Source organism: Notothenia coriiceps, unplaced genomic scaffold (genome assembly GCF_000735185.1).
Source record: "Notothenia coriiceps isolate Sejong01 unplaced genomic scaffold, NC01 NC01_scaffold00004877, whole genome shotgun sequence".
Classification (NCBI taxonomy): Eukaryota; Metazoa; Chordata; class Actinopteri; order Perciformes; family Nototheniidae; genus Notothenia; species Notothenia coriiceps.
In genome coordinates this window covers 139,653-154,005 of record NW_011337578.1, presented here as the reverse complement: position 1 = coordinate 154,005, position 14,353 = coordinate 139,653, and the positions used below count along the sequence as shown (strand labels likewise).

General features: G+C 39.3%; 1 protein-coding gene across 5 annotated transcripts in view; it reads right to left on the bottom strand.

The window, feature by feature from the left end:
- Window positions 1–14,353, bottom strand: part of map4l (microtubule associated protein 4 like) — a 107,498-nt gene that overhangs the window by 20,367 nt on the left and 72,778 nt on the right. For 4 of the 5 annotated variants that reach the window (XM_010767905.1, XM_010767907.1, XM_010767910.1 and 1 more), the window contains 6 exons: window positions 10,187–10,542; window positions 8,459–8,650; window positions 6,744–6,828; window positions 5,118–5,186; window positions 4,090–4,331; window positions 1,028–1,087 (listed from right to left, as the gene is read on the bottom strand). In XM_010767905.1, coding sequence (XP_010766207.1) covers window positions 1,028–1,087; window positions 4,090–4,331; window positions 5,118–5,186; window positions 6,744–6,828; window positions 8,459–8,650; window positions 10,187–10,542 — 1,004 coding nt within the window. The remainder of the gene's footprint in view (window positions 1–1,027; window positions 1,088–4,089; window positions 4,332–5,117; window positions 5,187–6,743; window positions 6,829–8,458; window positions 8,651–10,186; window positions 10,543–14,353) is intronic. The other variant, XM_010767908.1, reaches the window with a different exon arrangement.

Genomic DNA, 14,353 nt, shown 5'->3' with positions numbered 1-14,353 from the left:
GAAAAGAAATGGCTCAGAGCCACAGAATACTGAAATCTGTATTTTTTGTCATATTTCTTTCCTTCTAATTTGTTATTATTTGGTGCAGGCACGAAACATGTAGTTACCAATAGAAATACATTGCTTCTAAAATCGTTCTGTGTCAGAATACTGAAATCTGTTTTTTTTTAAATCTGTTTTTCCTTCTAATTTGTGATTATTTACATTGCTTTTAAAATCATTCTGTGTGACACGAAAAAAATGGCGAAATTGTGTTGGTGAACACGAATCAATAGATTAATATCGTGACTATAACACGAAATGCTGTGAGACTGTGTTGGTGTGTCGTAGTAGTATCTTGTAAAAATATTACACACCAGGGTGTCCTTTATAAAGTCCTGATATATATTGTAGAATATTGATGGTATTGGAAGACAGTTTGTGTGAGGTTAGTGTGAGGCACGTTGCTAGTACAAGAGGAATTGTAGAGTTAAGATAGAAGAAAACACACCAAATGTTGAGATGATAGTAGCAAAATATTTTTCGGATGGCAATATATTTGTCCATTGGTGTCCTAATTAAAGCGATAGTCCTGTGAATGTGTCTCTGGTTACCACGTTGTTAATCGTTGCAGTGTAAGCAGCAGGCTGGCTATAAGCTCCCAGAAACACTTAGCGACGCCCAATGACACAGCTGCTTAAAATTCTTAGTAGCATTGTTTTCACATTAATCGTTTTAGAAATAGTATAATAAGAGTATTCTGAGTTGTAAAGAAGCACCTTGCAATAGTTTCATACTTTAAAAAAATGAATCAAAGACGCCAACACATAGTTCATGTTAACTGAGCGTAGCTACATTTAGCTAGTTAGCTCTTTCGCTAACTGTAGAAGAAGAGAAGAGAAGATGGACCTTTATTAATCCCCCAAGGGGGAAATTCAGTTTCCACTCTGTCGTACACACACATGCGTGTATGTGGTGAATGCAAAGAGAAGATGGGACGAGGTACTTCTGTGTGAGGTGTGTGAAGGTGTCGATGGTAGGGACTCACTTTAGCCTTGGGAGCGGGGTTGGAGGGGTCTGATGCCTTGTTGTTCGGGGAAGAAGAGCCCTGGGGAGACAACCACCCCATAGGTCAGTAAAACATCCAATAGACCAAATGCAACAACACAGGAAAGGTGGAGGGGTCATGGTGGGTTAGCAGCTGGACCAATCATATGAGTGTAGCCTATGGGTCATTACGGCCAATCAAGAGGGAAGCATGAGATTGTTTTAAAATGTGCAGCTTGGATTAAAAAATTGCAGACTGTACCAAAGCTATACAGCTCAATAGTGACTGCCTCTTTTTTTGATTGGCTCCAGTTCAAAGTGTGAATTTCCCATTCATTATTCAGTAGACGTTTCGGGAAATCGGTACATGAAGAGTTTGAAACCAAGCCAATCAAATATGAGAGGAATCGCTATCAACTAATTATTTGATTCAGGGAAAGAAAAAGACAAACTGAAAGAAAGGCAAAAATACAAAGCTGTATTCATAATTAGTTCAAGACTGAAGGAATTAACCATCCCATTTTCATAATACAAGAACATTCCAAACAAGCTTCCATGAGAGTAGTCAATGTTGACACCATGGTGCGCTCACTAGCTGTTCATGGGTGTGGTACACATTTCTATGGTAACAACAAGCTCTGCGAATCAGAGACCTTTCTGTTACATCCCACTATTGTGTGTTGTGTTTATTTTTACTATCTATCTATCTATCTATCTATCTATCTATCTATCTTTATTTCAAAAAATGAATGGGATATTCACTTTGGGAAGCTCACTATTAAACTCTTTACTCCAATTCTCCTGGGAAATGCGTGGGTTTGTGAATCTGTTTAAACATTTGACAGTTGTAGCACCAATTAAGTGTTAGAATGAATAACGGGCTGCCCAAAACAGAGGATAATAAAAAAATAAGTATACATATGTCAGCCAATCAGATGTGCTGTATCAGATGGAACGCTGAAACAGGAGCAGATGGAGATGGATAACTTTTCAAAACATGATATTGAGTTACTGCAGGTTAATAGAAATAAAATGTCAGTTTGTGACAAGGGTCGATCAAATGTCAGCACAGAAAACAATAATTACACAATTGGCAATACAAACATGAACTGTAACATAATTGGTACAAACAAGTCATTCAATAACTACTGATGATGGAAGGGCTGATAAAACTGTTGAATGGGACATTTTAGAATACATATTATTATTAGACAGACCAATTTTCATTATCAGTGGAGATTCAGTGCCCCTTATTGTGATGCAGGGATGCGATGTGTCTGTGTGTGTAAAGTGGTTCCACTCTGACGGACTGACAGATTCGAGAAAAACACCAGCATGAAAGAGTGAATCGTGCCAGAAGATAACAATAAGTTGAATGGTGACAAAACAGACAACATTTCCCTGTCGACTGCTCCTGTTGCGTGTGGGAAAATATGAGGTGAGGCCAATTTCACAGAACCATTTGGAGAGGCAGCATCTCCTTCTCCTCACTGATCTAACTCTAATTGGACCATGTGATCATGGCTAAATGATAGAGGATGAGGCATCACTGTGAATGTAAAACAGGGTGTTGCTAAAAAAGGAGTATGCCTGCTGTTTCCTGGATAAATAGGGAGTAGGGGGTGGCATCTTTGCATAGATGGTTTGCAAAGCCTTTCTACTGCTATATGTACCTCAATATGCCAGCAGGAGGTGGAATACGGAATATTTAAGCAATAGCTCACGACAGGCCGTGGTATACGCTCATTATATCACAGCTAAGGGGCGTGGTTCGGCCCGACGCGAAGCGGAGGGTCGACAACCCCCTCGACAGCCCATCGGTATACTGTTGTGAAAAGTAACTTACAATTCTACCCATGGTATACGCTCAGTATATCACGGCTAAGAACCAATCAGATTGCTTGATTTGACTTGTCCGTTTTATAAAAATGAATATAAAAAAGCTCAAAAAGCACAACAGGCTATATTTGACATCAGTCTCTTAAGAAACGTTTGCAAGCACACATTAAAGAAGAATAGATTAAACTAAATCAATTTTGGATGTAAAGATACATGTAAATAATTGAAAAGAACACATTAACTCGATGGAGACATACAGTACAAACACCTGGAAATGTATGGCAAGAAAGGACTAACAAAAACATGACAAAAATGTAAGTGGCAACATGTTTCACGAAGGTCCACCAGCAAAGAGGTGATAATGAGAGGGTTGCAAATCCGACTGAATTCAGTAGACTGTGTAGAGCATGCAGTAATCTCTGTTGGTTTTAGTCATTGTAACATCTTTATCTGGATATGCGGTACATCCAACAAATACATTAACCCTGCATCAACACTAACAATTAATTTCTCAATAAATTAAAGTAATTTTATTCTCAGAGATTTGCCTGATGAAAAAATAGTGTTATATATTCTATATATTCTGCAGAGTCTGTTCTACATTTCAATAAAGCACCAACAAGAAGTTTCTCTAGTGCAAACGGTGGTAGAAATAAGGCTTTTGGAAAATGATGGTGAAAATGTGGAGGATTTAAAATGTAAATACAGTTACATCCAGTGCACATTCTTATATGTATTCTCTTTATGTTTGCATTTACTGTGTCAAAAATAGATGAAAGAACACATGATACAAGAAAAATGATTTACAGTAACTGACACTGACATGCTTTGCGTGGAGGCTGTTCTCTGCTGCACAACACAGCAATACAATAACCTCTTCACCTTGTTTTCTCTGTTATGATTTGATTTGAATAAGGAACGGAAAACAATAAAAACAAATCATTCTAATCATTCATTCAAGTTTCAGCAGGTAATCCTGCTCAGATGTGTTTGTGACACAGCTCTTCCCCTTCATTTGATTATTCATTTATACGTGTTTATGCTGTAGAGTCGAGAATCATGCTGTCATTAAGTTGTGTTTATGATTTTTTCGGCAGATAATTTTACAAACCAATCACTGCCAAGCGTTGATTATATAAGAAACTACTTGCAAAGTATTTTAAGAATCTTGACAGGTATATCACTGTCCTGAATTATTCATTGACATTTCTTGTACTGTCCTACCTTTCCTCCTCCGGGCTGGTACTTGATGTTGTCGATGGATCCGATCTTGGAGCGGATGTTCTTCAGGTCAGGTGTCGGAGCGTTGAGGGGGCGGGGGGTTCGAGGAGCACGGGGCACCGGCGGCTTCTTCTCCATTGGGCTCTGCTTGGGCACCGGGGGTTTGGTGAGGACACGACGGCGATGACTGGCTTCACCGTTGGTGGAAGCAGCGGGAGTAGTGATGGAGGCGGGGCGAGGACGGGCTTTTGGAAAAAACAGAGATAAAAGTATTGTTTATTTAAATCAAGGCTGAAGAGTCAAAAGACCAGCTATGTGAAGTCAGTATTAACATCAATGAACTGTGTACATATTGCTTGACAGAGTTTATATGATTAACCATGATTGTCACCACCCATAAATAAGGAAATTAACTAAGTCTAGGAAAGACGAAAAAGAGTAGCGTGTGGTCTTTGTAACTGAGGCACTGATATTGATCAAAAAATCTTATATATATATATATATATATAATCTTATACAGTATGTGAAATCACACGTGTAAGACCAATGATATGGTAATTTCCTATAATAGGGCAGTAAAATGACACATTGTTCAGTGAAGCTGGGCGGACGTTTAGAGATTAGGCGCCATTAAACCCCAAATTGGTTGCATCTGGGTAATTTAAGAATCAAGCCAAATTTCTGGCAGACCGTTTCTCATTTGATGTGCAGATTGAGGAGGGTCACAACGGCTAATTAATCGCTTGAGCAATTCAGAATCTGGCTGTCTGCAGTTCAATGATCAGATGTCCCAAATTGTCTTCTGTCAGAAGATCTGGTATAAACTGTAGTGTGTTGCACAAGGTAGGGTACCACTGCATTTTTCTCTTCCTAACCTTCTTAACATTGCAGCCAATCAATTAGCTTTACAGTGTAACGTTGACACATTTATTTCAACAACCTTTATTTTATTCTAGTGACATTTCAAATTCCATTAAAACTATATTGCATTAAATTAACTTTTCTTTGAGTTTTTTCTCTTAGCTTGATACCTGTAGGCTTGGGTTTCTTGGCCTCTTCGGTCTTGTTATCAGTCTTGTCAGTCTTGTCAGTCTTGTTCGCTGTGAGCAGGAAACACAACACTGTTAGCCTCAATAACTCAAAACTCCCTGTAGCTTGTTTGCTTATAAATCAGGATGCAAAGAAGTGACGTAGCTACACTGGTGGTGTCTGGACAAATAGCCGGGTTGACCATTAGGTCTGAAATACAGTGGGAACAAACTTTTGTGCCATATGTATAGACTGTACACAAAGTAGTCTATGGGTCAATCTTTTCTGACAAATATACGTCAGTTTTTTTCAATAAAATCCACAGCACAAGCATCTCTGGCATAGCTTTTGTAAAATGTGCTACCAATTTAACTTTAACACATTAAACCTCCGATGATCACCATTTTTATTTTACCAAAGAATTATGTTTTTTTTTAGCTTTTTAGGTCTTTTAGTCCTTAATTTGGTTTAACCCACATTTACGGTTTATTCTCAGCGCTCACATAAAGATTGAAGCTCTAAGCTGCTTAAAAAAAACAAACTGAGTGTACCTGGCCTGCCAAGCACTTATCTGTAGATAGACACAGCGACAGACTAACTGGTGAAGGAACAGACTAAACAGCGAAAGAGCCACATATTTAACACATTAGCCATAACAATTTTAAAAGGATAACTATTGCTACTGCTTGCAACAAGTCACCAAACACTATTATTAGATTTTTCAAAAATACGCTATAGAATACTTTAGAGGTATGACAAGCTGGAAGTTGTCGTGAATTTTTCTATTGCCGAAATCCCATCAATGGGGGAAGAAGCGTGCAATTGCCATAGTCAAGATTTCATTTCCAACACATTTCTGTGGTTGGCTGCTCATAAATAAGTTGCCAAATGTTCTTGATTGATCAACTCTATAGGATGTAAAGCTGACTTGAAGATTGTGTTGCTTGCAAAGTGAGCAAAACTGAATCATTTCACAGTTTCTAAAGGTGCGACAGTATGTCCATCATGTTGACAAAGTTGTGCTGTATTTGTAATGCTGCCAATGTGGAAGAGGCATAAAGAAATGACACTAAACTGCTGTCATCAGGGCAACAGCAACCAAATTAATGGAGCTCACTCATGCAACTCAAATGAAATATGAACCTCGCAGTACATACAGTAACACTCATCACTGTGAATGGGCTGAATAAATGATATTCTCTGAGTGTGCTGAGCTGAAGCGCACAAAAGGCAGAAAGCCTGTTGGACTCACATAGCTCTCACTGAGTCATAGCTTTCTCAGAGAGGTGAGATGCTGTTTGTGATGCACGGTTAAAAATAGCAGCAGGGTGTCTTTAAAAGACAGCTCTCAAATGTGATACAGTTTAACATATGGTAGCAATTCAGTTTGCCTGTTGCCTGGAGTGCAGCCAGTTTACATTGTGAGTCATCTTCTAGCTATTGTAGAAAGATCAGGTCCTATTGTAGAGGTCATGTTTGCACTTTCAACACTATGAACTAGCCAAAGCAGAGCGGAGAAACTGCCTGTGATAACTCTGTTGTATCACACAATCAGATACAGAGGGCAGGCAAACACTGGAGATGTACAATAAATCATGTTACTGCTGTGTGAGTGTGTGTGCACTTACCAGCCGGGGAGCCGTTCTTACTGGCAGCCGGACGGGTTGTGGGCGTGGCCTTTGGCACAGGTGTCCGTTTTTCATTTTCTGGAGTCTGGAAATTACAATACAAATCACATAACACGAGAAAGATGAGCTGTGAGCGTTTTTGGGAGTTTGTAAGTACGGGTTTTACACTAGTGAAGCACATGAAGTAGTACCTAAAACTTGTCTTTGCCAAGTGAAGTCAGATTGCATAAAAGTCTATGAGAAAATAACCCTTTCTCTAACGTGATTTGCTACCTCAGTAAGCATTGTGAAAATCTGTTTATTGACTCAACCTCTAGTTTTAGTTCTGTTTGAATAAAGCATGATGTTCTATTTGAAGTATAATAGCAGGCTATGATTTTGGCAGGGCCAGCTGTGATTGACAGGTCGCTATAACAGTGTTGTCTGGTTTGGGTGTTGTTCGTGATTTGTTCGTTTTAGAACTTTAACCCTTTCACAGTGTTTATTCAAATCATGAAATGTAATTGTTACATTTCAGTTGCCTAAAAATCTCTTGTTCACTGTTTGCTTATACAGGTACTTAGTAGCATCATCATGATCACTGCTGATTCAAAAATGCCAAGACGGCAATAGCCAAAATATCAAGATGGTGGCAGCCAAAAACCAAGATGGTGTGGTCAAAATAGCAAACTCAAGGCTTTAAAACAGCCATGGTGATTACACTTGAGTTAATCATGGGCATTAGCCGCACAATGCAGCCAGTTAGATCACTGCAGCCAGGTGCTGCATTTGCCTCCACCTAATGCAAAACAGGACATTATTTGCTTTCTTTATATAAGCTGTTTGGTGGACATGTTCTATCAACATCACTTTTTATTGAATTGAGGGTCATTCTAATTTTGTTGATTTTGCAATATGAGGATTTTTTACATATGTTGATAGTGACTTATCAGAGAGTCTTAATACATTCAGCTTATATTACTGAAATTCCTCGCAGCTGCTCACAATCTGTTCAGGTCTACAGTAATAATATTAAATGTTTTAATTCTTTAAGTATCATGTGACATGACAGGCCACGATTGTTTTTGATTTAGAGGAACAGCGATCAAGCTAATAGATGTACTGCGGTAAACTTATATGATAGCTGTCTAAAATTGTAGTCCATCTTAATTAACAAATTAAATCATTGAGAAATATGGAGAGTATGAGGAGCAAAGATAACAGTTTAATAGGCTACCATGTCAAACAGAATAACATCATTGAGAGAACAATTATTAATGAGTAAACGCTGAACAGATTAGTCTGATAACATTTGATTCAATCTGGGATAATCTAAAAGGAAGTCATCTTTTCTTTGACTTCCTGTACCTCTCCAAGGCTGCTGTAAACTCTCCAGCTTGAATGTGACTTATTTAAAAAAACAACTACATAGTTGAAAGTATAATACCAAAATAATTGTTGGTGACCAAATGTTAGTTAACAAGATGTAAATAAAAACAGGTAACCTTAGCTCATATCCTTTAGTATTGCCTCTGTTTGACTTCAAACCAGAATAATGCATGCTGGGAACTATTTAAGTCCATTCAAGTGCGCTCAGTTAAGGGCATTAAGACTGAGCTAAATCTGACTTTGAATATTATTTATGTTTCCAATGTCCAAAAGAACATAAGTACAGAGAGCTGAATAAGGCTAATCTTCATTCAAAGAAAAAATCTACCCATGTGGATTATACTCACCTTTGCAGCCTTGGAGGAGCCAGTTGGCGGCCGCTTCGCAGCGGTAGGTGTGGTTGCCTTGGGTACAGGGCTTTTTTTATTGGCTGAGGCTGTGGTTGGGGAGGGGCGTTTGGCCCCGGCGGCTTCGCCATTGGTGGTGAGGGTGGATGGGCGGGATTTGGCTGAGTTTGGTTTAGTTGAACCCACGTCAGGCTGATGATAATGGAATTACAAGAAGCCACAATACAGTAAAAAAACATAGGAGGGTGGAAAAGAAAGAAACAGGAGGACAGATAGAGGTAGAGGAAAAAATGCAGAGATATAATCTCCGATTGCAATGACAGCATGGTATGGCGGACAGCCAGCAACCATACAAAACATCTAAAATAAGCAATTTATAGCCTATTTTGAGGGTTAATGAGTGGTAAATTATAAAATTATAAGCCTCAAATCTGATGAAATGAGAAGCAGTTAAAGAGCAGCATATGATACCAAACTGAGGTTTTAGATATAGGATACTCTCCAGACACTCATTATGCACCCACATAATATAATGATGTACATTTAGCACTTCTTACACATACTAAAGGCACAGATAGTTCTACACTAAATGTACCTTCACTAAACAGGTGCTGTTTTGAAGCTTGGTGAGTAATGACAACTCATAGGGCTAGCTGGTTGAACTACTGTAACTGGCATGGTAATTTCCTACATGCTAGCCAGCTGGGCACATGCTAGCTCGAGTGAGTCACAACAGCTCTCTGAGTTTTGTCTATTTCTCTGCACTGGGCTGTTTACTCCCTCTAGAATTGTGTTCTAAGGATTCTACATCATGCTAATCCATGTAAAGATATTGATAAGGCTCTCCAAAGCTTCCTTCCTGTCAGTTAGCAACTTTTAGCTTATATTAGTTGCTAATGGAAGCATTTGGTCATTTGGATACATATTTGTGCCACTCTTCTCCAGTCTCATATCTGTCTATCATGTGTCTTAAGTAGTTTATTCTCTGGCCAAGTAGAGCTGCAGCGACTATCAATTCATGACTAACTAAATCAATATAAAACTAACCAGATTAAAACTAAAAAGTAATAATTTTATGATTCAACATTCCAGCTGGTTATTTGCTGCTTTTGTTAGTGGGTTAAACAAAACAGGCATTTTCGATATCACATTCGGCATAAAGAAACAATCTTTTGTTATTTTGTTTCTGTAAAATGATCTGCAGATGGTTCCATGGGGAAAATAATGAATAGTTGCAGCCATAAAAAGATGGATGGTGCAACACATCTACTCAGCTATGACAGTGGCCTCAGGTGCTAACAGTGCTCTGATTGAAGTGGAAGATGCCTGGGTAATTTCTGCCATCAGCCCGAGCATTGGTGTGTGTGTGTGTGTGTGTGTGTGTGTGTGTGTGTGTGTGTGTGTGTGTGTGTGTGTGTGTGTGTGTGTGTGTGTGTGTGTGTGTGTGTGTGTGCGTGCGGACAGGCAGGAAGTAGTGTGTCTTGCTCAAGGACACTTTAACATGCTGTTGTTAGACACACCGGATGTGGCAGAGGTCAAAGCTGTGACCTTTGGGTGACAGGCTGTTTCTGGAACCACTGGACACTCTCCCCCTTTAAGTGTGTGAAATTGGATGCAGGAAGTGTGTGTGTGTGTGTGTGTGTGTGTGTGTGTGTGTGTGTGTGTGTGTGTGTGTGTGTGTGTGTGTGTGTGTGTGTGTGTGTGTGTGTGTGTGTGTGTGTCACCCACCTTGTTCTTGCTTTCAGGGCTTGGCAGGGTCTTGCTGCCGGGGCCTGTTGGAGACTTGGCTGTCCCTTTCGCTCCCTTATCATCTTTCTTCTCAGCCAGCTTTTTCTCATCTTCCTTCTTCTCATCCTTGTTGGTCTTCTCCGGCTTGTCCCCCTTCTCTGCCTTTTCCTTGTTTTTCTCCGCGTTCATGTTCTCGATCTTATCCTCCTCCTTGAGGATCTTCTCAGACTTTTGGTTCTTTTCTGGACCAGCGTCCTTCTTCTGCTGCTCTTCTTTCTTGTCAAAGGTGTCCAACTTGGCTGTCTTGCTTGACATTAAGTCTGTCTTCTCCTGCTTGTCCTTGTTGTCAGATTTCACTATGAGAGAGAGAATGCCATTGTCAGAATCACATTTATTTTAGCAAAATAAAACTTGCTTTCAAGAAATGTCTCGAGATGTGTCACTATGCAACAACATGTTTCACTGTATAAATAAAGTACAGTACATGACGTTTACAAGTACAACTTGTTAACAGCACGATCTTTGGATGGATAGGAGCTGTTGTATAATGAGACAAAAAGGAAGATGGATGCACAAAGGTCATGTTCAGTCATGTTCTTACATTATCAAATATAATTATACAAAAGTAGGAAAATTGCACAGCAATGCCATTGTACTCTTTTTGTGGGAGTTTATCAGTTGTCACTCTGACACACCTATTTCTAATTCTTAAAAAGGGGTACTCAAATGATTGAATCACCAACATTTAGCCGGAGAGAGATTTAAAAGAAACGGTCAAACTGGGATTTGCAGCAGAGGCTGAGATTTCTGGACTTTTAGTCCTTAGCATTGATCAAGATGCTGATTTGAACCTTAATGCATATCTGTGGCACCTTTACTTAAGACCCTTTTTGCATGTCCCAGTCTTAAAATCATCAAATCGTCAGTTTGCACACAAATCTGTTACAAATCTGTTCACTTCAAGCCTAATCCAGGATAACCTTAATGACATAAAGCTGTTCCTGAGTAACAGAGCACATTATACAACTGTTTCCAAAGGCTCAGTCGTTCTCCTTATGATCAGTTACCTAACTTCATGGGAAAAATGTGTGGCGTTCCAATTGTATGTATTTTCTGTATTCCTAAGATTTGTACTGTAACTTTCCATTATAGTGATGTATGGAGCAACATGTTCATGCAGGTGATGGCCAGTAACCAACCAGAGCAGTTTGACTGGGCCATAAGCGACCGTATAGACCAAATAGTGAAGTGTTTTTATAGAAAAGTTATTGTATGTGTGTCGTTTATTAATTAACTCAAAGGTTGAAAAGTGTATGTCCTTGGTTCAGTGTTCTTCATGTGTTTTCCAGGATAATGTAAACACCATGCAGGGACATCTTTCCTCCTTAGAGGAATCACAAGGTCAACTGGGTTGCAGAACCAATGTTGCCAACAGCTGATTCATAGCGTGAGCACAGAATAAGAAAAGCAAGGGGGAAGTGTGACAGGGAAACGTGCACAGAGGGAGACAGAGACATAAGGAGTTCGGGGAGGTTGACGGGGTTAAGGACAGACAGCCGGCGGGGCGGAGGGATGGGGGACAGAAAGAGACAGGGGCTCTTTGTTGCCACCAAGACATCACTTACATAACAGTGACACTGGACCAGCCTATGCTGTGCCCTAATGTTCCCTCATTACCCCCTGTGCTGAGGTTTGCAGTGCTAGAACTGCTCGATCTCCTCTGAAACTATGCCAATTTGCTGCCAGTGTGTTTTCTCTAGCAATCAAGCCGGCTACATAGAGTGTGTCCCTCTAGAACGATGACTACCATCAAACAAGATATATTTTGTTATGTTACTTTAAACCGTGATTGCAAATTAGCTCAGCCCGGAGCCTTAATCAGAATGAGACTGTAATTATGAGCATGGAGTATTCTCAAAAGAGCGGCCTATGTGTTGCCAACTGTAAAAGCTCAAGTATGTTCAGAGTCCGTCTACATTTTGGAGTTTGGTTTTCCTCCTGCATCTCTGATCTCGTTATTCGTCCAACATTATTTTTTTGTTGTGCTTCATCAAGCTGGGATCAAGTCAGTTTTTTGCTTGCAATTCCTCGCTGATTTAATGCAAACTCATCACTTGCTGCAGCTGCTTCGCAAAGCCTCTCAGTAACACCAAATTGTTTCATGAATGTTAATGAGGTTGATTCAAAGATTCCTTGCAGTGTTTTGGTCCAGTCTGACTTTGGTTTCTGGCATCTATGCATCATTATTATAATTTTTTTATTTCCAGCAAAGCAACTGAAAAGATGGGTATACCTTACAATACTTAGCTCATGACAACTGTAGTTCACTGCCTTTTCTTTGGAAACTAAAAAGGGAAATTCATTCCTTAACCTACTCTGGGTGCTGTGGCAAATTCTATTTTGTTCTTCCAGCCACAACATAAAAATACAGACTTTAACGAGCTCCACTGATTAAAGATTGATCTGCTATAACATTGTTGGACTCATTATTGATCCTTTTAAAATACAAATAGATGCAGCAGATCCAAAGTATTGTCGAACAGAGATAGAGCAAGAGAAAAGGCCACAAATAAGTTATTTTTCTTTATCACCAGATGTGCTGATGAAGCTCAGAGATTTAGAAAATTGATTCTAGATTTTAGGATTGCAGTAAAGAAAAGTACGCTGGGGCAAGAAAAACAAGTAGTCAGACAATCATATATTTTGTGCAGACAATAGAAAATAACGTTATTATTACCCAAACTGTCCTACAGTTTACGTAATAACTTCCTGCTTCAAATTTGCGGTATTATTTGTATCATTGCACAGTTGTTAACAAGTGTTAACCCTGACAATATCTGGTTTCAATAGCCTGGAATCTCTGGAAATGTCTATTGTGCGATTTTGAATTGTTCCTGCCCCGCCATACTTTGTTGAAGCGGTGTTTCAACAAAAGGTACTTTTTTTTAGCATCATCAATAGAAACAGTGATCATCACAAAATCACCCTTTAACTTGGCAGATATTTTAATTGCATATCGAGTATGGAAAGATGGTAAATTGTTATATTTCTTTTCGTTTGGGAAAATCTAATTGAATGAAACCTTTGGAAACGGACAGAATAGTAGGTTTCAACAACAACATGAATCTCACAATGGAAAATTAAGAGTGAAGGGCTGAAAGCACTCACAACAAATCTATGTACACAGTGGGGGCTTTATTATTCTAATAGACTTTATCTATCTTTAGGCTCATGCTACAGTAGTTTACATCACTGTATCACTGCACCCTGCGACACAGGCTATATGACTCATCCAACATGAAACGGCTGGCTGTGAACACAGAGGATCTATCTAATATCACGCCACAAAACATAGCTGCCGGCCACCAGCTGTGTGTGTGTGTGTGTGTGTGTGTGTGTGTGTGTGTGTGTGTGTGTGTGTGTGTGTGTGTGTGTGTGTGTGTGTGTGTCTGTGTATGCGTGCGTTTGTGAAAAAAGAGAAATAGAGAGAGAGAGTTGACTGCCACGTAAATCAGAGCATGACTAACATGTGAAAGGGTGTAACATCTGCCAAGGACAAACACATTCAACTTTGGAGCAGATCCAAAACAAGGGAGATACATTAATTGTGTTACTTTGACATTGTGAGTTTAGGATTTTTTGCAGCTTGAACAACTCGGAAACATAGGAAGGAGTATTAGGGCCACACTTAAAAAAAAAAAACCGGAGAGATTTCGAGAATAAAGTCATAATAATACGAGAATAAAGTCGTAACATTACGAGAATAAAGTCGTAATGTTACGAGAATAAAGTAATAATTAAGAGATTAAAGTCGTAGTTTCATAAGTGACTTGAGAAGCGGACTTGGAGGAGATTGTCTCCTTTCTGCAGGAGGAAATGGCTGCTTCTGGCCGACTACATCACATTACATTGCATTTAGCTGACGCTTTTATCCAAAGTGATTTACAATAAGTGCATTCGACCAACAAGATACAACCTTGAAGAAAACAGAATCATATAAGTACATCAGGTTTTATAGAGCCAACACATTTCAAGTGCTACTCAACTGGCTTTAAATAAGCTAATCCTTTATTAGTATATAAGTGCTTTGTTAGCAATTCTTTGTTAGTAATTCTATCGCTCGAAGTGGAGTCGAAAGAGATGAGTTTTCAGTCTGCGCCGGAAGAT